General features: G+C 38.0%; 1 protein-coding gene across 2 annotated transcripts in view; it reads right to left on the reverse strand.

The window, feature by feature from the left end:
• Nucleotides 1-1649: 1649 nt before the first annotated feature.
• Nucleotides 1650-25084, reverse strand: part of LOC115217817 (coiled-coil domain-containing protein 112-like) — a 32047-nt gene continuing 8612 nt past the window's right edge. The window contains exons 2-14 of one of the 2 annotated variants that reach the window (XM_029787500.2): nucleotides 23682-23755; nucleotides 18633-18754; nucleotides 17915-18004; nucleotides 16863-16938; nucleotides 14475-14667; nucleotides 12916-13002; nucleotides 10884-11033; nucleotides 8673-8795; nucleotides 7266-7361; nucleotides 5984-6133; nucleotides 4858-4953; nucleotides 4251-4372; nucleotides 1650-3118 (exon numbers count right to left, since the gene is read on the reverse strand). In XM_029787500.2, coding sequence (XP_029643360.2) covers nucleotides 3085-3118; nucleotides 4251-4372; nucleotides 4858-4953; nucleotides 5984-6133; nucleotides 7266-7361; nucleotides 8673-8795; nucleotides 10884-11033; nucleotides 12916-13002; nucleotides 14475-14667; nucleotides 16863-16938; nucleotides 17915-18004; nucleotides 18633-18754; nucleotides 23682-23755 — 1413 coding nt within the window. In that variant the 3' untranslated portion in view covers nucleotides 1650-3084. The remainder of the gene's footprint in view (nucleotides 3119-4250; nucleotides 4373-4857; nucleotides 4954-5983; nucleotides 6134-7265; nucleotides 7362-8672; nucleotides 8796-10883; nucleotides 11034-12915; nucleotides 13003-14474; nucleotides 14668-16862; nucleotides 16939-17914; nucleotides 18005-18632; nucleotides 18755-23681; nucleotides 23756-25084) is intronic. The other variant, XM_036507803.1, reaches the window with a different exon arrangement.

A 25084-nucleotide genomic window follows, 5' to 3' on the forward strand; every position in this document is an offset into this window, starting at 1 on the left:
CACTCTCGGAGTGGTTGGCGTTAGGAAGGGCATCCAGCTGTAGAAACTCTGCCAGATCAAGATTGGAGCCTGGTGCAGCCATCTGGTTTGCCAGCCCACAGTCAAACCGTCGAACCCATGCTAGCATGGAAAGCGGACGTTAAACGACGATGATGATACTCTGTGTTTCTTTCAATTAATTTTAAATTAACAAAGAATTTAGTAAAATAACTTAGTTATCATTAAGCTGGTGTAAGGAACATAAATTGTGACTAAGGTTTGGTGGAAGATTTTAATTCAAAACTTATGAAAACAAGACATTTATATTACAGAGCCAGAGGTGGTTTCAGCCGGGTTGGTATCAAAAAGGTTAATAACACAATCAGTGCAGGATTTTTGCTCTAACCACTGCAATCTTTTACCATCATTATCCAGTGTTATCCACTGACAAATGAAGCCAGAATGATAAGGATTCTTGCAATGAAGTATCACCAGCCATTTTGTTACCACAGTTCTGTCAAAATAAACTGTTATATTATGCGGGTTGCCATCTCCAGGGCAGAAACTTGGACAATCTACAGAGCAATGCAAAAGAAGGTAGATGTGTTTCAGATGTGGATGTTTCACAGATTGAGTAAAATAAGCCGGAAAGACAGGGTTGAAAATGCTGCAGTACAAGAAAAGCTGAATACTAAATACTAAATACTAAATACACTAAATACACTGACTAAATCAAGTCCACAAAGCTATCATGTTTTGGGCAAATGGTGCACCACAAGCCATTGCCCGAGACCATCCTGAGAGGAAGTGAGGAGAGGAGGAGAGCAAGAAGCTGTCAAGGACATTTGTGGACTGACAACAGTAAAGAATGGACTGGAAACAATTATATCCGAGAAGCACAGAGGAGAGTCTCAGCAAACTGAAACCCAGGACACGGAGAGGCTACCAGGTTGATGATTTCAATTAATTTTGAAATTAATAAAGAATTTACTAAAAATAGAGTGGTTGTATACTGTGAACTCAATGTCACAGTCCCGTAAAGGGAATTACCTCACCGCTGTTTAGCCCTAGGAAGCATCGACGCTTCCTGTCGGCTTTGACACATTTCTTGTGTCCTTATGTTTGCAAAGGGGAGGCAAGCACCCCTACCAGCTAGGATTAGGGGGTGCTTGTCTCCCCTTTGTAAACATAAGAACACAGGAAATGTGTCAAAGCCGACAGGAAGCGTTGATGCTTCCTAGGGCTATATAGCGGTGGTGTAATTCCCATACGGGACTGTCACGTTATGTTGACAGTATACAACCACTCTATCGCCCCACCAACGCTCATGTCTCTTTGAGACATTTAGAAATTCAATATTTCTAAGTACTAAAAAAAACTTTGTTATTATTAAGCTGGTGTTTAGAGCATAAATTAACATTATCCAGGGTGGCCCCCAAAGGTCATAAAGGTGTGATAATTCATTTAAGTTTTTGCTTTAAGCACCATTTGAGCGTGGCCGTTGCCAGTACCACCTGACTGGCCCTCATCCTGGTGGCACGTAAAGGCACCCACTACACTCTCAGAGTGGTTGGCATTAAGAAGGGCATCCAGCTGTAGAAACTCTGCCAGATCAGATTGGAGCCTGGTGCAGCCATCTGGTTCGCCAGATCGTCCAACCCATGCTAGCAGGGAAAGCGGACGTTAAATGATGATGATGATGATGATGATATGTACATTAGGTATGAAAAATCACATCTTGTAAATTATAAATAAAAAAAATGTAATTAAGACAAATTTATTAAAATTTCAGACCCCTTTGCATCTTGTGGGCCACCCTGGATTTTGATGGAAGATTTTAACCCTTTAGCATTCAGGTTATTCTGTCAAATCTAATACTTATTTATTCATATTGTTTTGAATTAATTCTGCATTATCTCATAGCTTCAAGATTTCAATGATGTGATTGCTTATTTTTAGAATGATATCATAGGGTAAGTGTGAGAGACCACACTGGGCACTTACATAAAATAGGTTAAATATTTGAGCCGGGTATAGCCAGTTTAGAAGCTTAAGGGTTAATTTAAAGCCCAGGAAGATTTTCAACCAGAAAAAAAAAAAACCAAAGGCAGTCTCAGACAGATTGATATCAAAACAGAAAGATCTATATAATCAATACACAATTACACGACTAACTCACAATCTTCCTCTTCAAAGGAAATAACCACTGAATATGTAGCCATTTGGTTCCCACAAAGTGCAAACACCAGATAGAAATGATTAGTTTGTGGTTTGTAGATTAGGCTGGTGGTTAAGGTTCACATTAAAAATAACGAGACACCTTTGCTTATCTATCAATCATACTTCAGCTTCTCAACACCTGGCATAACCTCTGCCTCCTTGCAAATACAGCCCCACCTACTTTAGTTAAAGGAGCCTTTTCCTTTCCTTTCTTTTCCCCTTTTTTCTTGTTTGTTTCTTATCTTGTGTGTTACCTGGCAACATCGCTAGTGCTGACAGCATGTGAAAAAAAAGCACCCAGTGCTCAGTCTGAAGTGAGTGGCAATTAGAAGGACGTCGAGCCATAGAAAAGAGGCCAAAGCTGATACTGCATCTTGATTTGGCCCCGAGGCTCACCAAATCCTATCAAAACATCTGACCCACACCGGCAAGGAAAACTGACACTGAATGATGATGACGACGATGGTGGTAGTGGTGAGGATGATGGTGGTGGACGATGTAATTCTCAAAGACTGTTTTGAGAAGGATGTGTTGGGGTCAAATGGTTAGGATGAGGTGACAAAACAGAGGTAACAAGAGAAAAATAGGAAGATCTTTTCTGATGGTTACTTAAATTACATCCATAACTTCCAGTCCATTCGCAGGCCTTTATCTGCACTTAGTTTCCTTAATTCCACATTTTTCCAATCTCCACCATCTTACTAATCCTCATGTAGCAAGTATCACTCTGGAGTTAACGATGACACTTGAAATTGTGTTTGGAATACTGCTTGGTTAAGGACTTCTTTAGGTGATGTAGCCCTGAACAGAGACACCAATAAATAAGAAGCATCTTCCTCTTTACAAATAATATTCAGATCTTTATGCATTTGGTTGATTCGTTGATCAGTAAAGACCAGCACGCCAGGAAGGTATAGCTCTGGAAAATAACAAAACAGATTTCTTTACATGTTTGTGTGTGTGTATGTGTTTATGTTATAATATAATAATAATATATAATGAAATGATTGTATACAGTGCTCAGGTGCACCACAACTTGTCAAAAGTGCATATAAAGCATATGCAGTGATGTACAAATGTCTGGAAAGTGAACAATGTATGAGTCAGATACATGCTTGTGTGTGTATGGAGGGGAGAAAATCAGGTGTAGTGTTGGCGAATCTCAGGAAGCATGGAAGTTTTGAAGGATGCAGTGCTCCGACAACTAACAACTGATGCCGGGAGTTTGTTCCATGCTTCAGCAACTCTTAGTGTGAAAAAATGTTTCCGAAAGTCATGGGAGCTGTGCTGTTTTCTGACTTTGTAAACATCTCCACGGGTGTTAGAGGGGTGGAGTTTGAAAAGGTGATCAGAGTTATTGTTTGTAAGATGGTTAATAATTTTATGGGTGTCTGCCAAGTCAGCTGCCAGACGTTGGAGTTTCAATGTATCCATGCCCAGGTAAGTAAGACATTCAGAATATGGCAAATGCCTGATGGAGGGTATTCTCTTGGTTGCATGTCGCTGAACGGCTTCCTGATGATTAATATCTGGGGCAAGATAAGGGTTCCAGACCAGTGATGCAAATTCCAGGTGAGGTCGATAAAAACAATTTTACACTAAACTGAAGGATTACTTAATACATCTGGTAAAGTACATATTTATTATTCTTTTACAAGAATATAATTAACAGTGACATGTGTGTGTGTGTGTGTGTGTATGTGTGTGTGTGTATGCACACATGTATGTATGGATATATGTGATTGACCGTTAAATCCACAAGTTTTTATTTTTATTCTCTCTCTGTTTATTTCCTCGTGTTCCTTTCTGTTGAAGAGTGTAGGCTTGAAACATAAAAGACTTTCTCACCTTCCTGAGCGTCAAACTAATACACCTGCTTGTTGTTTGTACACCTGTCTTTGTCATTTGTTTTTCTGTAAATTTCAACTATGTATGTATGAATTATGTATGTGTGTGTGTTGTATATGTATGTATGTGTCTGTGTTTGTTGTGTATGTATGTTTGTATGTATGTACAACTTTTAAATTAAACGAATGTAAACAGATTTTTACCTGTGAGGTATTTGCTGTAAAGGAACTGTAACATTGCTAGAGGTGTTATCTTTTAATCTTTCTTTCCATCCTGCTGTTGGCTGAAGGAGTCGACTTGGATCACGCTGGACTTCTACCTCCACCTGTAATAACACAGTGGTCACCAAAGCTCTGTCAGAACATTTCATCAGAACCAACCAAATACTTTACATCAAGGGTTCCCAACCCTTTTTGACCTATTTACCCTTTAGATCCCTATTTTACAACAGTTGGACCCTCATAGCTGTTCAGTGTTTAAAAGCATCCTATTATATTGTATCTCTTTTACATCAGCACACTTGCTTCTGGCCTCTTTCTTGTACCTCTCTTTCACTCTTTCTCTCTCTCTCTCTCTCATCTTCACCATCTTCTCTCCCCTCTCTCTCTCTCTTCACTCTCTTCCCTTCTCTCTCTGCCTCCAAAATTTCGGCCCTTGTGCCTAGAGTAGAGAAGAATATTTATTTGAAAGGAGTATAAAAAAAAAAAAATGGACCCAAGTGTCAAGTCTGTAAAAGAGACAAAATAAGTATGTGGAGCAAAATATTTGAGTTCTCACCAGAACCATTCTGGAAATTCCAAAAAGACTCACCTGTTTTCTCAGAGATTCTAAACGTTTCTCTTTCCTTTCAGCCATTTCTTCTTTTTGCTTGGCTTTCTCAATTTTCTTAGCAGTTTTCAGCCGATCCTTTTGAAAATGCAAAATTACATATATATACATTATATGAATGTATGTATGTATGTATATATATATATTTATATATATATATACACACACATACATATGTGCATACACACACACATGTCACGTGAAAGTGCCCATATAGTACCATGTAAAGGTGCCAAACACTTTGTAAAGTGGTCAGCATCAAGAAGGGCATCCAGCCCTAGAAACCACACCAAATCAGAATGGAGTCTGGCTTGCCAGCTCTGATCACACCAGCTAACCAATGACAGCATGGATAATGAACATTAAATGATGAGATGATGATGATGATGATGATGCTGATGATATATATATATATATACTCTTTTACTTGTTTCAGTCATTTGACTGTGGCCATGCTGGAGCACCACCTTTAGTCAAGCAAATCGACATCAGTACTTATTCTTTCTAAGCCTAGTACTTGTTCTATCAGTCTCTTTTGCCAAACTGCTAAGTTACGAGGACATAAACACACCAGCATCAGTTGTCAAGCAATGTTGGGGGGACAAACACAGACACACACACATACATATATATGACGGGCTTCTTTCAGTTTCCGTCAACCAAATCCACTCACAAGGCTTTGGTCGGCCCGAGGCTATAGTAGAATACACTTGCTCCAAGGTGCCATGCAGTGGGACTGAACCCGGAACCATGTTGTTGGTAAGCAAGCTACTTACCACAGAGCCACTTCTACACCTATATATATACATGCACATAAGTACATACATACACACACATCATCATCATCATACACATCTTCATTTCACATTTTTTCTCATGCTGGTATGCAATGATCAATTGGACAAGATCTGATGTGTCCAAACATTGAGCTCTGGTATTGGCATGGTTTCTACGACTAAATGCCCTTCCTAACACCTATCACTTCACAGTGTGTACTGATGCTCTATTTTCATGATACTGGCTCTCGTGAGTTCGCCAAGTTACTCGAAGACATGCAAACACACACACCACACACACACACATAAGATCAGCCAGAGGGACAAACTACCATTTCTCTGAATCGAATCACTTCCAAAGAAGCAAATCTGCGCCGGGCCTCAGCTTCGATCATTTCTTGCCGTTCTTCCTGTCTTTTCACTTCCATTAGTTCCTTGCTTTTAGCTTCTCTGTATTCTTGAACATATTTCCGCAGTTCTAACTGAAAAACAGAACAATGAAAGAAATAACTTAAGATCCCCTTCGGTCGAGACTGACCATGGGATTGCACCTAGAACGTTCCCCTCCGAGGCACAAGTCTGGACAAGGTTGTTTTATGAAAAGCCAACAGTCGCCCATGCATACTAGCCTCCCTTCTCCCTGCAACCAGTGTTATCCAAGGGAAAGACAAGGACCGAGACAGCTTGGCACCAGTGATGTCGCAACTCATTTCTACAGTTGAGTGAACTGGGAGCAACATGAAATAAAGTGTCTTGCTCAAGAACACAACACGTAGCCCGGTCCGGGAATTGAACTCATTACCTCATGATTGTGAGCCTGATGCTCTAACCACTGAGCCACGTGCCTTATGTTTATATATTAGGTGCAGGTTTGTTCCTATGGCTAAGAAGTTTGCTTCTCAACCACATGGTATGTACTTATGTGCATGGAGTGGCTGTGTGGTAAGTAGCTTGCTTACCAACAACATGGCTCCGGGTTCAGTCCCACTGCATGGCAGCTTGGACAAATTGTCTTCTACTTTGGCCCCAAGCTGACCAAAGTATTGACAGAGGATTTTATTGGAACCGAGACATGCAGTCTTGACCTGTAGAAAAATGCAATCCTGTATTATGCAACAATTCTACGAAAGATTCTCGCGTTTTGGGGACACTTGTAATAATAATGATTACAATAATAATCCTTTCTATTAAAGGCACAAAGCCTGGAATTTGTGGGGAGGGGACTAGTTGATTACATTCACCCCAATGAGGTCCTTGTTGTGACTTGAAAAACAGTACAAACCCCCGGTAGATACAATATCTTCAATCAACAACCTAACGATATTGTATACTGTGTGACATCTATAATGGTAATAATAATAATAATAATAATAATAATAATCCTTTCTACTAAGAGCACAAGGCCTGAGATTTTGGGGGAGCGGGGACTAGTCAATTACATCAACCCCAATATTTCACTGGTACTTAATTTATTGACCCCTACCAAAAGGATGAAAGGCAAAGTTGATCTCAATGGAATTTGAACTCAGAACGTATGAATGAAATGCTGCTAATCGTTTTAAAAACAATTTTATTTACGTGCGATGAATGTATTCCGATGAAAAATAAACCTACTTTTTTCTTTCTCTCTTTCTCTTTTTTCCTTTCTTCAGCAAGTTTCTCCTTCATTTTTGAGTTTTCTTCTTTTGCTTTCTCAGCGGCTTGCTGTGACTGTAATTTAGATTTAAACATTTCAAGGAAATTAAATTGAATATTTCATGGTAGAAAGACACAACAAGAACCACCAGGAGGCAACATCCCATCAATTAGAGCAGCAACTGTCAAGTTAATGCCAGTTTTACATGCTGTCATGGGTTGGACACTGACAGAACCTCACATGCTGCAGGGCTCTGTTGAGCTCCAATGCCTGCTGGGGCATGGATTCTATGGCCAGATTCCCTTCCTGATATCAACCATTTCACAGAGTGTGTAAACCATTTTACCTGCTGTACTTACCTTGGATCGTAGGGTGACCTGCTGTGCTTGAGGAGACCTATTGAATCAAGTACATCAACATCAAATAAAAATCAAATGGAAATTGTAGTTGGATACCTGTGCTGGTGGCACGTAAAAAGCACCATCCGAACGTGGCCGATGCCAGTGCCATCTTGACTGGCTTCCAACCGATCATGGCTGTTGCCAGCCTCCCCTGGCACCTGTGCTGGTGGCACGTAAAAACCAACCACTACACTCACAGAGTGGTTGGCGTTGGGAAGGGCATCCAGCTGTAGAAACACTGCCAGATTAGACTGGAGCCTGGTGCAGCCTCCTGGCTTCCCAGACCCCGGTCGAACTGTCCAACCTATGCCAGCATGGAAAACGGACGTTAAACGATATTGATGATGATGATGATGATGATGACAACAAGAATGCTTTTGCTGTGAAGTACCTTTTGATTAGCAATTATTGGATTTCTCTTGTCGTTTGGATCATTAAGATTTGATAAGAAGTGAAAATAAAATAGTAATAGCAGCAGCAGTAGTAGTAGTAGAAGCAGCAGCAGCAATAGCAATAGTATGGGAGCATGTACTGTAACAGAGCTTGCTTACAAACCACATGGTTCTGGGTTCAGTCCCACTGCATGGCACTTTGGGCAAGTATAGCCTTGGGCCAACTAAAGCCTTGTGAGTGGATTTGGTAGATGAAAACTGAAAGAAGCCCATCTTATATATATATATATATATATGTGTGTGTGTGTATATATGTATGTATATATGTATATGTTTGTGTGTCTGTGTTTGTCTCCCCAACATCGCTTGACAACCGATGCTGGTGTGTTTACGTCCCCATAACTGAGTGGTTCGGCAAAGGAGACCGATAGAATAAGTACTAGGCTTACAAAGAATAAGTCCCGGGGTCGATTTGCTCGACAAGAGGCGGTGCTCCAGCATGGCCACAGTCACATGACTGAAACAAGTAAAAGAATAAAAAAGAGTAAAAAGTAAGAAAGAAAAATTCCCAAACAAGAAGACATATATTTACCTTCCATTGTTGAAGTTGAATCAATTTTTGCTGACGTTCTTCTTCTAATTTTTTTTGCAAAGCCAACTTCTTTGATTTATCTTCTTCATCCGGAAATATTTCCTTTGAAGATTGTCTCTCTTTCTACCAACGAAATAAACAATAATAAATCATGCAATTCTTTTGTCTTTTTAATTATCTGCATAGAGATAAAGGGAAAGGCCTATTAAACTGTCTGGCAAGGGTCACTGACTCTATAAACAACTAAGAAAGTGTGGAAACAGAACAACAGGGTGACGTTGTCATGTCCCCAGACCAAAACATAACCACAAGTGTTTCAGTTATAACTCTATTCTTATCTACACTAGGCACAAAGACCGATTAGATCGACCCTAGTATGCAACTGGTACTTATTTCATTGACCCTGAAAGGATGAAAGGGACAGTCAACCATGGCGGAATTTGAACTCAGAACGTAAACACAGATGAAATACCGCTAGGCATTCCGCCCTCTGTGCTAACGATTCTACCAGCACCCCGCCTTAAATAATTATTTCTTTATTGCCCGCAGGGGCTAAACATAGAAACAACAAACAAGGACAGACAAAGGGATTAAGTTGAGTACATTGACACCAGTGCGTAACTGGTACTTATTTAATCGACCCTGAAAGGATGAAAGGCAAAGTCGACCTCGGCAGAATTTGAACTCAGAAAGTAACGGTTGACGAAATACCTATTTCTTTACTACCCACAAGGGACTAAACACAGATAGGACAAACAGATTAAGTTGATTATATCAACCTCAATGCGTAACTGGTACTTAATTTATTGAACCCGAAAGGATGAAAGGCAAAACCAACCTCAACTAAATTTGAACTCAGAACTTAACAGCATTTCGCCCGGTGTGCTAACGTCTCTGCCAGCTTGCCGCCTTTCAGTTATAACTATATCGTCAGTAGAATTTACAAACAAAATGGGAGAGAGGCTGTCTCCTTGAAAGATTCCTTTTCTAATCCGTATATTTTATTAATTGTACTTTTCCTCCACTCTTCAACACATATCATTATTGCTGTTGTCGTTGTCGACGTCGTCATTGTTGTTGCATGTATTGAAACCTGAGATTTATAGAAAAAAAACCCAACTATGATCTGATCTTTGACATCTTGCCAGATAATACAAGGGAAATAATCACCAGGTGTTTATTCGGAGTCTTTTCCCTTCGATCATTATCTCTTTCATTTCTTCTAAAATAACCATCGATAGTTGTTGTTGACAAACAACAGCAGTAATTTTATTCACCTGAATACACGTCATTGATTGGTTGAAATTACCGAAATACGAGAACTTTAAGACGAAATAACTTCCAAATTACAGAATTTTCTCAACAACGCCAAGAGTAAAAGATGTTTTATGTGACACATTCTACAAGTATACGAAGTTTAAAAGTGTTTAGTTACAAAAAAATTTTTTTTTTTTAATCTGTCCGTCAAAAGGTAAAGATCCGTTTTTTTTTACATTTCCCTCTCTTTTCCATATCAACGTGGAAGAAAACAGACATAAAAACAATGATGATGATCATCATCATCATGATGGTAATGATGACGACGACGATAAGAGAAGGATGATGACGACAATGACGATGATGATGATGATAGGGTGACGAAGAATGTCTACTCGGTAGAAGCCGTTTATTGCGATCACTTTAGGACAGAACCTCATCAATCCACAATAACAAACAAACTGATAATTCATCTCTATATATAAAGCTGAAGTTGTGTGTGTATGGCAGGTTTGGTAGCCTTCAACTAACACTATCTCCTCCGAGACCCTGCGGCACAAGTTGACCAAAATTGAGAGTATGATAGAAGAAGACTTACTCTTCATTCCGTAGAAGAAAAAATTCAAATCGGACCATGTTAAGACCAAAAATTATTTACATCAAAAAGGTGCTTTTTTTCTATGAAAATCCCAGTTTTTTACAATTTTTTCACTGCTGTGTTACCATTTTTCGGTGTATTTCAACCAGAAAAAATGTTCACTTAAAGAGAATAACAAGCTACATAATGCAAAATTTTTTTACTTTTCAAAAATTCCAATTCTAAAGGATCGAAACAAACCCGAGCAACGCCGGGCGATACAGCTAGTTTTAAACAAAGTGTCTGAGACCACCACCAGCGACGGAGGCCACGGTTCCCGCAATCCTGTTTAATAGGCGATAGGGGAGATAACTCACCAGCTTCAGCTCTTTCCACCGACTTATAGCATCTTTCTTCTCTTGATTCAGCTGCAAATATTGTTCGTACCAAACCGTGTGCTGTTCCACATCTTCTGTACATCTGCCGGGGAGAGCTGGTAACACTTGCTCAAGGAAAGTCTTCTTCTTCTGTATTCAAACCATTAAAGATGTAATACAATATGTAACAAAGCAAAATACTTTAGACTTGCGTCAGTAAATGTAATGAAATAAATGGCAACGTAACTCAGTGAGAGCCAGAACAATTTAGGGTGCTAGGATAGAATGCGGTCCACCACGTTGTCAAACAGAATACTCTTTTTACTCTTTTACTTATTTCAGTCATTTGAATGCGGCCATGCTGGAGCACCGCCTTTAGCCGGGCAATTCTACATTATTTACATTTGACAGACATTTGTCCTCATCTTGTTTGTTGTTAACACAATGTTTTGGCTGATATACCCTCCAGCCTTCATCAGGTGTCTTGGGGAAATTTTGAACCTGGGTTCTCATTCCTAAGGTATTTGTCGATGGCCTATGTTGCACAGGGAGAAAAAAGCTTAAGATCAGAGCAGCCACTGATAAAGTAGAGATATTAGTTTCAAATCCTGGCACCAGTCCAGCAATTTCACAGGCGTGGGTAAGTCAATTACATTGACTCCAGTGCTCAACTGGTACTCATTTTATTGACCCCAAGAAGAGGAAAAGTAAAGGTGACCTCAGCGGAATTTGAACTCAGAACATAAAGATGGACAAAATGCTGCTATATATTTTGCCAGCTCGCTGCTTTATTATTATTATTAGTATTATTATTATTATTATCAATTATAATAATAATAATAGCACTTTCTGTTATTGGCACATACATCGACCCCACTCTTTCACTGGTATTTAATTTATTGACCCCAAAAGGATGAAAGGCAAAGCTGACCTCGGTAGAATTTGAACTCAGAATGTAGCAACGGGCAAAATACTGTTAAGCATTTCATCCAACATTCTAACAATTCTGCCAGCTCGCCACTTCGTTAATAATAGTAATAATAATAATAATAATAATAATAATAATAATAATAATAATAATAATAATAATAATGATAATAATAATAATAATAATAATAATAATAATAATAATAATGATGATAATAGTAATAATAATAATATGTTTTGTCTTGGTATAAAAGATGGGCTACAGCAAATATTCTGCTGAATACCACAGATTTGCTTGTCAGTTGTTTGACCTTAACCATTTGAGCATGTCCCTTGGTGGCTGACAATATGTGCATCTCTGATCACGAGCAGAAGTAGTGGGGGAGCATCATAGCCATGTGCTGAGAAGGATTCTTTGGGGTTTGAATAATTCACCTCTGGAAACATGGGTGTTTCGTTCAACGTCCTTAAACAACCCTTATTCAGGGACCTTTTGAGCGGGATGGGTTACTCGATCTGAAGAAAATTCTAACTGGGCTCCACCTGCAAGGTCAAGTGCTGTTTATCTTGATATAAGATCACCATGTCGCGCACATATGGTTGTGATGCATGTGCCTGGTGTACCCTTATCAGACGGGTAGTCATGATGGGTATACTGGGCTTCGTATATTTTACCCCAGTGTCACTTTGATGGCATGCTCTGCTCGCTCACTCAATAATAATAATAATAATAATAGTAATAATAGTAATAATGATAATAATAATAATAATAATAATAATAATAATAATAATAATAATAATAATCCTTTCTGTTACAGACACAAGGCCTGGAATTTAGGTGGGGTGGGGGTCTTGTCAGTTACATCAATCTCATTACTTGACTGGTACTTAATTATCAATCCCAAAAGGATGAAAGGCAAAGTCGCCCTCAGTGGTATTTGAACTCAGAACGTTCGAATGAAATGCTGCTAATTATTTTGCCAAGTGCTTTAATGATTCGGACAGCTTGCTGCTTTCTAATTAAGTAGACATATTAACATCACAGAGGTAAAGGACAAGGTCCCTAGAAATATGAATATACATTCAATTAAGCCCTTTACTTAACCTTGTATTTGAGCCGGTAACGAAGGAAAGTCTCATGATCATAGTCGTCCCATCCACCTTGGTGGCCACCGTTTTGGAGAACATATTTCTGAAAAACAAAAACAAAAACAAAAAATTGGTAAAATAGAAAAGGAAAAGGAATCGAAAGAAGACAATTGGAATTATGGATAACGAGGAACGAAATAATGGGAATATGTTTCAGATTTGACATTCATAATTAGGTTTCTGAATGGACGCATAGGATTCAAAGGGATTATAGGGTCAAAATGGAAAAGGTGTGGCTGTGAGGTAAGAACCCTTCTTCCCGACCATATGGTTCCGGGTTCAGTCCCACTTTGGGCAAGTGCCTTCTTCTATAGCCTCGGGCTGACCAAAAGCCTTGTGAGTGGATTTGGTAGACAGAAACTTAAAGAAGCCTGTTGTATATATGTATACATACATACATACATACATGCATACATATATTTATTTATTTCCCACAGGGGGCTAAACATAGAAGGAGACAAACAAGGACAGACAAAGGGTTTTGGTTGATTACATTGACCCCAGTACGTAACTGGTACTTATTTAATCAATCCTGAAAGGCAAAGTTGACCTCAGTGGAATTTGAACTCAGAACGTAACGGCAGAAAAAAAACCGCTAGGCATTTCACCTGGCATGCTAACAATTCTGCCAGCTCACCGCCCTATATATATATATATTTGTATATAAATAAAAGAGGCAGGCAACAGGTTGCTTAGCCACATACCGAAAAATTAGAAATAGCAGTCAAAGACTGTTTATTTCCATTTTTTACAAATATTTGTTTGCCTGCCTCTTTTATTTATATACAAAAATATATATTGAACTTTTATAAAAGTTCCTACCGTTAATGGTTATATTTACATGCCGAAATCTACCTGTAAATAACTGTTGGTTTTTTTAAAAACCATTAAAGATATTATTTACTCTTATTATATTACTATATATATATATATGTATATATATATATATATATATATATATATATATATATATATATATATATGTATATATATATATATATATATATATATAGAGAGAGAGAGAGAGAGAGAGAGAGAGAGAGAGAAAGAATGTTATATTAAATCTCTGAGCAAGATATAAACAGTAGCAGTACGGAACCGTAACATATATTTGCTAACTAAGTGTGGCATCCTATACAGGACAGTGCTACTGATGTTTATAGCCCCAGGAAAACATCTCCTCCAGCTGGCTAATGACACACATTCTGCATCCGATTAGTATTTGTGAGGGGAGGTGTGCGTGTGTGTGTGTGTCTGTGTGTGTGTGTGTATGTGTGTGTTTGTGTGTGTTTGTGTGTGTGTGTGTCTGTTTGTCTCCCCACTATCGATATTGATGTGTTTATATCTCTGTCTATGTCTGCAGTCCAACAAAAGAGGCTGATTGAATAAGTCTTGGGGTTGATTTCTTCAACTAAAACCCTTCAAGAAAGAGCTCCAGCATGACCACAGTCAAATAACTGAAGTAAAAGAAGATAGAAAAATCTAATTTTTGTTAGAATCAAATTGAAACCTTACATCAAAGCTGGCAACTTCTGGTGGTAGATCAACCATAATGTCTCTTGCTGGTCCAGAAGTTTTACTGTGATTCTTTGAGCCAAATTCCCCATTAATCTGTACTTCACCAGACTTGGACCAACTTTCAAATTTTTTCTCAAGAGCTTGAATTTCAAGTGAAGTCAATTTTTCTTCTTTCATTAATTCCTCGCAACTGAAGAACAAATAAGACAAGAGAAGCATGAAAGAAAAAAATGTCCTAATCCCTTAATCTCAAGAAAGGGCAATGCTCATGGCACTCTTTAGGGGTCTTTGGAACTATTGAGAGGGAGGGAGGAAGGTACCCTTAAACTGGAATCCTGGCCCAAATACTAGCAACAGATTGGACTCTGTTAAAGACAGCCAAGGGTCGCATAAAGATGTTAAACATTGGCAGAGTAAGTTTTCCACCCAAGTAGACAATTGTAGGATTGAAATGAAGAATGCACTGAAAAGCTATTGAGTTGTCTGGAAAGTTCGTGCCGATTTTTAAAGGAAAGAAAAAGGTCAATAAATACTTGCCATTACATTTTTAATCAACCAAATATGAACCATTTTGTTGCACAATGTGTCTCCATCTTACCTTTAACTTGAAAATACCCTCTTCCCAGAATTGAGGTGGTTTCATGGCAAAGAAGTCGAAATTTTTATCATTAAGACTATTCTGCAGAGACCTGAATAAGTGGAAATCCGAAGGAGCAATATCTGCTGAATATGGAGGGTGGGATAATTTTATTTCCATTGTGTTGACTATCAGAGTCTGGCACATGGTGCAGTGGTTAGAGTGTCAGGCTCACAATCATGAGGTAGTGAGTTCAATTCTCAGACTGGGCTGTGTGTTGTGTTCTTGAGCAAGACACTTTATTTCACATTGTTCCAGTTCACTCAGCTGTAGAAATGAGTTGCGACATCACTGGTGCCAAGCTGTATCGGCCTTTGCCTTTACCTTGGATAACATCAGTGATGTGATGAGGGAAGACCGGTATGCATGGACGACTACTGGTCTTCCATTAGACAACCTTGCTCAGACTTGTGCCTCGGAGGGAAACTTTCTAGGTGCAATCCCACGGTCAGTCATGACCGAAGGGGGTCTTTACCCATTTGGTGCTTCTGTAATTTTGCTTTTATTTCTAGGTAGGGATGTTGGCCCTACACAAACCCATTTTTACTTCTGTGAAACAATGACCATATTAATATGGCCCCTATCATTTGACTTGTCCATCATGTGGAGCCTACCAGAAGCTTGCAATTGTCTGGCATAGCTCTCAGGATCAGTGAGGGATGCAAGCTATCACACCACAACAAAGAATGGCCCTTGTGGTGACAGAATAAACACCATCATCATCATCATCATCGTTTAACGTACATTTTCCATGCTAGCATCGGTTGGACAGTTTTATCAGGGTCTGGGAAGCCAGGAGGCTGCACCAGGCTCCAGTTTGATCTGGCAGTGTTTCTACGGCTGGATGCCCTTCCTAATGCCAACCACTCCGTGAGTGTAGTGGGCGCTTTTTACATGCCATTGGCACAGGGGCCAGAGGAGGCTGGCAACAGCCACGATCAGCTGGTGCTTTTTACATGCCACAGGCACGGAAGCCAGTCAAAGCAGCGCTGGCATCAGCCACATTCGGATGGTGCTTTTTACATGCTACTGGCATAGGTATCACAGCTACAATTTCCATTTGATTTTTATTTTGATGTTACAACAAGGTATTTCATCCAATGCTCTGACTTTACTCATTTATAGATTAAGGGAAAGAGAAAAAGAAAACCAGAACTAAATTATTCTGTGATTAATGATTAAATAATTCTATAAATAAGCATGGCTGAGTGGTTAAGAAGCTCACTTTGCAACCGTAAGGTTTCAGGTTCAATCCCACTGCAATATGCCTCAGTTGAGTGTCTTTTACTAAATCCTTGAGTCAAACAATGCCTTGTGGTGGAAACTGTGTGGAAGCCTGTGTAGGTGTCCCCATAACTTAGCGGCTCGGCAAAAGAGACCGATAGAATAAGTACTAGGCTTACAAAGTCCTGGGATTGATTTGCTCGACTAAAGGCGGTGCTCCAGCATGGCCGCTGTCAAATGACTGAAACAAGCAAAAGAGTAAAGAGTAAAGAGTATACGTGCACATTTGTATTTGTATATTCTTGTGTGTGTGTGTGTTTGTGTTTGTCTCCCAACACCTCTTGACAACTGACATTGGTTGGTTTATGTCCTTGTAACTTAGCAGTTCAACAAAACAGACTTATAGACCAAATATCAGACATAAAAAAAAATAAGTACTGGGTGGGATGGTGCTCCAGCATGGCCACAGTCCAGTGACAGAAACAATTAAAAGACAAGAAAATGAATAATTAAGTAATTTGTACCTTTTCCGTTGATTTTCTTTAAACTCACTAAGAGACTGCTCCGTTTCTTCCATAACATTCTTCAATTTCTCAACATCTATTGAAAAAAAATGAAAGAACCAAGAGGATAATAAATTACAGTATCAAATTTTGGCACAGTATTCAACTGGTACTTATTTTATCAATCCTGAAAGGATGAAAGGGTAAGTCAGCCTCTGAGGAATTTGAAGTAAGAACACAAAGACAGATAAAATGCCACTAAAGATTTTGCCAGCTGGTTGCTATACTCTCTTTTACTCTTTTACTTGTTTCAGTCATTTGAATGTGGCTATGCTGGAGCACTGCATCTAGTCAAGCAAATCAACCCCAGGACTTATTCTTTGTAAGCCTAGTACTTATTCTATCGGTCTCTTTTGCCGAACCACTAAGATACGGGGACGTAAACACACCAGCATCGGTTGTCAAGCAATGTTGGCAGGACAAACACAGACACACATACATACATATATACACACACACATATATATATATATGTGACGGGCTTCTTTCAGTTTCCGACTACCAAATCCACTCACAAGGCTTTGGTCGGCCTGAAGCTATAGTAGAAGATACTTGCCGAAGGTGCCACGCAGTGGAACTGAACCCGGTATCTTGGGGAAATTTCGAACCTGGGTTCTCATTCCTAAGGTATTTTTCGGTGGTGGTGGTGGTGGTGGTGGTGGTGTTGTTGTTATTGTTGTTGTTAAGACACCTGATGAAGGCTGGAGGGTATATCAGCCAAACTGTTGTGTTAACAACAAACAAGATGAGGACAAATATCCGTCAAATGTAAATAATGTAAATAATGTACATAATTCCTCATCTCTTAAATATAGAACTGTATTACAGAAGCAGTTTCAAGTTACCTTCTTCCAGGTATTTTTTTTTAAAGTCACCATCATGTCTCAACAAATTCTTCCAACCCATGCAAGCATGGAAAAGTGGATGTTAAGATGATGGTGGTGGTGATCACGATGATGTGTCTGTTGGCAGTGCAACTTAATTCCACAAAGATACTGGTAAAGACGACTTACATTCAGGGCTGGGGCTTATCATTTTCAGCTCTTTCCTGAACTGAGACACCATGGACTGCATTTTGGCATGGTTCTGCTTCAGCACATGTTCTGGAAAATATGAAGGAAGAAATAGCATTTAGAGATAGCCTGTTTACATTGATCTATTAAATATATACACACACACACACATATATATATATATATATATATATATTATATACATATACACACACACACACATATATATATATATGTATACATACATACATACATACATATATATATACACATATTTATATACATATATATATATACACACACACACACACACACACACACATATATATATATATATATATATACACACACACATATATATATATATATATATATATATATATTATATATATATATATATATACACATATACATATACATATATATATATATATATAGATATATATATAGATATATATACATATGGTTGTAAATGAGCATCACTGTTATACAAACAGTGTAGTTCATTTCCAGTCATCACAATATATATTACCTTGCTTGGGAACAGGTGAGGGTAGGTGACAGTGAGGGCATCCAGCCACACAGAAATCTGCTACAACAAATTCCATCTGAACCATGCAAGTATGGAAAAGTTGACATTTAATGATGATAATGATGATGATGATGATGAACAGGAAGAGAAAATAGAAGAGGAGAGAGTGAGATTGGTTGGACGTACTTTCTGTTTTTATCTCCTCGTTAGACTTCTTGTCAACCTCTTGCAGTGGCAGGAAATCTTTCCTGTTGCTAACGCGTTTCCCATAGAGGATTACATCACGTTCACGTTGTATTGTCAGGAATCTGGGAAATGAAATACAAAGTCAGCACAAATCCAATATCGATTCCAACACAGACACTTCATAATCTCCAATTCTATAATTAATGATCTGAGACTGAAAAAAAAAAAAAGCGTCTTCTATAGCCTTGGGCCGACCAAAGCCTTGTGAGTGGATTTGGTAGATGGAAACTGAAAGAAGCCCGTCGCATATATGTATATATATATATATATATGCATGTGTGTGTATATATTTGTGTGTTGGTGTTTGTCCCCCCAACATTGCTCGACAACAGATGCTGGTGTGTTTACGTCCCCGTAACTTAGCGGTTTGGCAAAAGATTGATAGAATAAGTGCTAGACTTACAAAGAATAAGTCCTGGGGTCGATTTGCTCAACTAAAGGCGGTGCTCCAGCATGGCCACAGTCAAATGACTGAAACAAGTAAAAGAGTAAAAAGAGTAAAACCATGGCTGTGTGGTAAGAAGCTTGCTTCCCATACATATGGTTTGAGGTTCAGTCCCACTGCGTGGTACCCTGAACAAGTGTCTTCACTACAGATCTGGGTTGACCAAAGCCTTGTGAGTGGATTTGGTAGATGGAAAATGAAAGAAGACCATCATGTGTGTGTGTGTGTGTATGTTTGTTCCCAAACATTACTTGGCAATTGGTGTTGGTGTGTTTACATCCCTGTGTCTTTGTAGTTCAGCCAAAGAGATCGACAGAATAAGTATCAGGTTTATAATAAAAAAAAAATTTTTTTAAATACCTTCAGCTAAGTCTGAAAGCAATGAAGTCATAAAATAACCATCCATAACTTGCAGTAAGCAACATTTATTAAAACAAAAGTATTCAGAACACAGAATGACATGTAACAAAAACAATTTGCAAACATATTTACATTCCCATATAACAGTTAAGAACATCACTATTATTGTATTACGCATGCACGGAAATGTTTGTTCGACTAGGTGCTGCTGGCTTAATTACACACGAATTGTGCTTAATAGATTAGCGCTAAATAGTTCATCCTGCTGTTTGTATTGGCAAACAATAGATACTTAATTAAATACCAGTATTAAATGTTTGAACTATTGTGGGTCTTTACTAGGGTTTTTTATAAGCGGGATTTGAACCTGTACATTAATCTCCAATAAAACATTTTATACATTACATGCCCATAGAATGCCTCGTAGATCTTATTCAACAATGTTTAAACTTGAAGTTATATCATATGCTGAAGAGCATGATAATAGGGCCACCGGAAAAAAATTTGATGTTGACGAAAGCAATGTCAGGTTATGGAGAAGAAATAAAGATGAAATTAAACAGATACCAAGGATAAAGAAGGCAATAATAAAGGACATTACCGCATACGTTTTTACAAACTAACGACATTATATAGACCTCCTTGACTCAAATTAGAGAAGGGGTGCATATTATATACAAGGTTAAGGTTTTTCAGAGGTACATTCCCCTAAAAATCCCCTGCGTATTATACTCAAGGGCGGACTATACTTGAGGATTTACAGTACATACATATATAGCTTGTTTACCAACCACATGGTTCTGGGTTCAGTCCCACTGCTTGGCACCTTGGGCACGTGTCTTCTACTATAGCCTCAAGCCGACCAAAGCCTTGTGTGGTTGCAGTTGTTCTTCACAACTGTCAATATGTTCACTGAGATATATCTGGCGATATTGTGAGGAAGATATCTGTTGTCTGTGGTCTGTACATCTTTGTCTGACAGACATTCCTGTAGACACTATGTAGTTTTTACGGCAGCCTGAGCATCTGATTATATAAATGAGGTTTTTAGAGGCACAAGTGAAGTTTGATTTAATTTTGAATATTTGCCCTTGTCTAAAAAGGAATTCTGATCCTTCCAAAAGATTGGGACATGTTCTGCAGTTAGGACAACCACATCTTTTTAATCTTGTGTCTGTTATTCTTGAGAATAATTTAGCATTTGTGAAGATCTTCTTTAATCCCCACTAACAAACAAAATCTTTAACTCCAAACTGTATCCAACCCTCAATCTTTGAAAAGCATCAGCGAAACCACTTATTACGGTGGAAGAAAAAAAATCTTATTTTGTATAATATTGTATAATACTTTTGCTATGATGATTCTAATATATTCTTTAGTCATGTAAAACAAATCTTCCGTGTTTTTTCATCTTTTCTCCTTCCTTGTATATTCAACCACTTGGAATTAACAACCATACCTTCTATCTTATATATAAATATATATATTATATATATATATATAATATATATATATATATATATATATATACACATATATATATACATATATATATACATATATATATATATATATGTATATATATATATATAATATATATATATACATATATAATACACATACATATATATATATACACATATATATATATATACATACACACTCATGGTTATACAGAAAGCTATGGTTCCTTTTCTTGCTGAATAAATACATAATAAGGAATGGTAAAAAAATCTCAACTGATAAATACAATTATTCCAGCCAAAGTTTACAAATGATTTGCTGCTATGGTTGTGTGCTCACACACACACACACACACAAACACACACATTGAATAAAACTGAGCTCACACACAGCGATAAGAGGCTCTTTTACATAATACATATGTCCACAAGCCTGCAGATAACATATTTTATGTCATTAATATGTATGAAAGCAAAGCTACATGCAAACATTGCACAAATTCCCATTGAGTCGAAAACATAAAAGGAGATCCAGCTTCAGAGAAAGCAAGAGTTGGTTCCTTGATATTAGAAAACCTGTTATTTCCAAAAATGATTAGGCGAAGGCAGGTTGTATGGTTAAAAGAGTTTGTTTTCCAATCATGTGATCTCCGGTTCAGTCCCACTGAATGGCACCTTAGGAAAATGTTTTTTTACTTCCAGACTGACCAAAGATTTGGGAGAGGATTTGGTAGACAGAAACTGAAAAGAAGCCTGTAATATTATCATTATCATTATCCTTTTCATGCTCGAATAGATGGACAGACGGATAGACAGATAGACAGACAGATAGGTAGGTAGGTAGGTAGGTAGGTAAGTAGATAGATAGATAGATAGAAAGATAGATAGATAGACAGACAGACAGAGAGACAGGTAGGTAGGTAGATAGATAGACGGATGGTTGGATGGATGAACGGTCAGATAGAAAAAGACAAATAGATAGATAGATAGATAGATAGATAGATAGATAGATAGATAGATAGATAGATAGAAAGATAGATAGATAAATGGACAGGTAGATGGATGGATGGATCGCTAGAAAGTAAAAAAATTGAAGAAACATAGAAAGAAAAAGATAGATAGATAAACAGACAGAGACAGATATATAATTGTATTGAATTTAAACTCTGTCTTAAGCCAACAGGTTCCCTAGGCCATCGTTTACTCTGGTTTCTGAAATGTTAAGTAACTGAAAGAACAAGACCTCTCTCAGGAACGAATGCCAGTTTATTATTGTAAGGGCTAACTAGACTGGAATAACATGAAAAGAACCGTTTACCATCTAAGACACAATGTGGCGTGTAATTTGGGGACAGAACTTGTGTCTTTGTTGTTATGATTCCGACACCCTAACCACTAGACCACTTGAATTCATTGAGACACAAATAGACATAGTGTTGGATATAGACAGAAAGACAAACAGTTAGGCAGCCATGCAGAGAGAAAGATAAAGAAGGAAACAAGGCGGCAAGCTAGCAGAAATGTTAGTACACCGGGCGAAATGCCTAGCGGAATTTCATCTGCCGTTATGTTCTGAGTTCAAATTCCGACGAGGTCGACTTTGCCTTTCATCCTTTCGGGGTCGATAAATTAAGTACCAGTTATGCACTGGGGTCGATGTAATCGACTTGATCCATTTGTCTGTCCTTGTTTGTCCTTTCTGTGTTTAGCCCCTTGTGGGTAGTAAAGAAATAGGTATTTCATCTGTCTTTACGTTCTGAGTTTAAATTCCACTGCAGTCGACAAATTAAGTACCAGTTGTGTACTGGGGTCGATCTAATCGACTGCCCCCACTCCCCCAAAATTTCGGGCCTTGTACAAGAGTAGAAAAGAATATTTACATACCATAAGGTGGCGAGCTGGCAGAAATGTTAGCACACCGGGTGAAATGCTTAGCGGTATTTCATCTGTCTTTACGTTCTGAGTTCAAATTCCACCGCAGTCGACAAATTAAGTACCAGCTGCATACTGAGGTTGATCTAATCGACTGCCCCACCATCCCCAAAAATTTTGGGCCTTGTGCTAGAGTAGAAAAGAATATTTACATACCATAAGATGGCAAGTTGGCAGAAACATTAGCACACCGAGCAAAATGCTTAGCAGTATTTCGTCTGTCTTTATGTTCTGAGTTCAAATTCCGCTGAGGTCGACTTTGCCTTTCATCCTTTCGGGGTCGATAAGTTAAGTACCAGTTACACACTGGGGTCAATATAATCGATTTAATCCCTTTGTTTGTCCCTATTTGTCCACTCTATGTTTAGCCCCTTGTGGGTATTAAAGAAATAGGTATTTCACCTGTCTTTACGTTCTGAGTTCAAATTCTGCTACAGTTGACAAATTAAGTACCAGTTGCATACTGGGGTCGATCTAATTGACTGCCCCCACTCCCCCAAAATTTCAGGCCTTGTGCTAGAGTAGAAAAGAATATTTATATACCATAAGATGGCGAGCTGGCAGAAACGTTAGCACACCAAGCGAAATAGCTTAGCAGTATTTCATCTGTCTTTATGTTCTGAGTTCAAATTCCGCCAAGGTCAAATCTGCCTTTCATCCTTTTGGGGGCGATAAATTAAACACCAGTTGTGTACTGGGGTCGATCTAAGTTTCAGGCCTTGTGCCTTGAGTAGAAAAGATAAAGAGAGAAACACAAAAAAGAAGTAAAGACAAAAGGGGCAAACTTACTGTGCCCGAAGCTTTTGAAGTTCTTTCTTCAGATCCATTTTCTTGCTTGCCAATGCAGGGTCAACAGTAAGGGTCTGAAAATACACAAACACATAAACACACATATCATCATCATCCTTTAATATCCGTTTTCCATGCTGATATGGGTTGGACAGTTTGACCAGGGCTGGTAAGCCAGAGAGTTGCACCAAGCTCCAGTCTGATTTGGCGTAGTTTCTACAGCAGGATGCACCTCCTAACACCAGCCACTTTGCAGTGTGTGTTGCATGCATATATATATATATATACATATATATAACATATGGTATAATTATAAACATGGCAAATTTTAGCCATTTCTCTGCAGACTGGAAAAAATGATGAACAACCTTAATCGATTTTTGAACCCTATTAGGTTCTCATCAGAGGCGTCAAACTGTTTATATACTCAACAAATGCAGCAGTTACTCTTTGAAGGAGTCCCTAATTTGCATACCGAAAGTGTTTAACACTCTATAAATACCAGTGGCCTGTCAATGGGGATCTTAATCTACACAGTATCAAGGTATGATATAATATATATGTAACATATAGTATATATATATAATTATTATAAATGAGGGTGAAAAATCGATATTAATTTAATAATACCATTAATTTAACACCAAGCTTCGGAGCTATTTTTAGCACTAGAGTTATCCACATAGTGGATAACTCTCTAATAATTTATGTATATATATATATATATATATATATATATATATATATATATGTAGATGTATGAACATTTTAACAGCTGATTACTGATATAATTTTCATTTCTTTTTAAACTGAACTCTAAAAATAATGAAGGGAACCAGACTATCTTTTGACGAAGGAAATTTAACCTAAATTGCTACTGATAGTTTATAAAGAAACTCAAAGTGCAAAGATAATATCAAATTATATTCTGCTTTTTATTTTTGCTGCCAATAAGCCGCCTGCTTTCTTCAATTTGTATTTATTTTTTTCTCTTCTTCTCATTATATGCACTTTTAGTCAAGACATCATTGTAGAAATTTGTGTAATCACTGAATATCTTTAACAAGAAGTTCTGACAATCAAAAATCACATGTTTTTAACAATGTTGTTGATTTTATTTCTGGAATGCTTTGATAAACAGTGAATGTAATTAAATGATTGGTTTGGTTTATGAGAAGGACAGAACAGAGAGTTAATTACGATAAAGGTTATGCCGAGGAAATTAACAACAGTAGCGGTGTTATGCCTGGTGGCTATTTTGAGTCCATATTGCTTGAAGAAAGAATATATTTTTTTGTAAATTGCTTAATTCGTTGTAAATTGAAGTTCTTCAAGATGAATAGGCCATCATCTCAGTAAATGCCCCCTTCTATTTTTAGTAATTCCTCTTTCAGATTAGTAAA

This window comes from Octopus sinensis, linkage group LG12 (assembly GCF_006345805.1).
Source record: "Octopus sinensis linkage group LG12, ASM634580v1, whole genome shotgun sequence".
Lineage (NCBI taxonomy): Eukaryota > Metazoa > Mollusca > Cephalopoda > Octopoda > Octopodidae > Octopus > Octopus sinensis.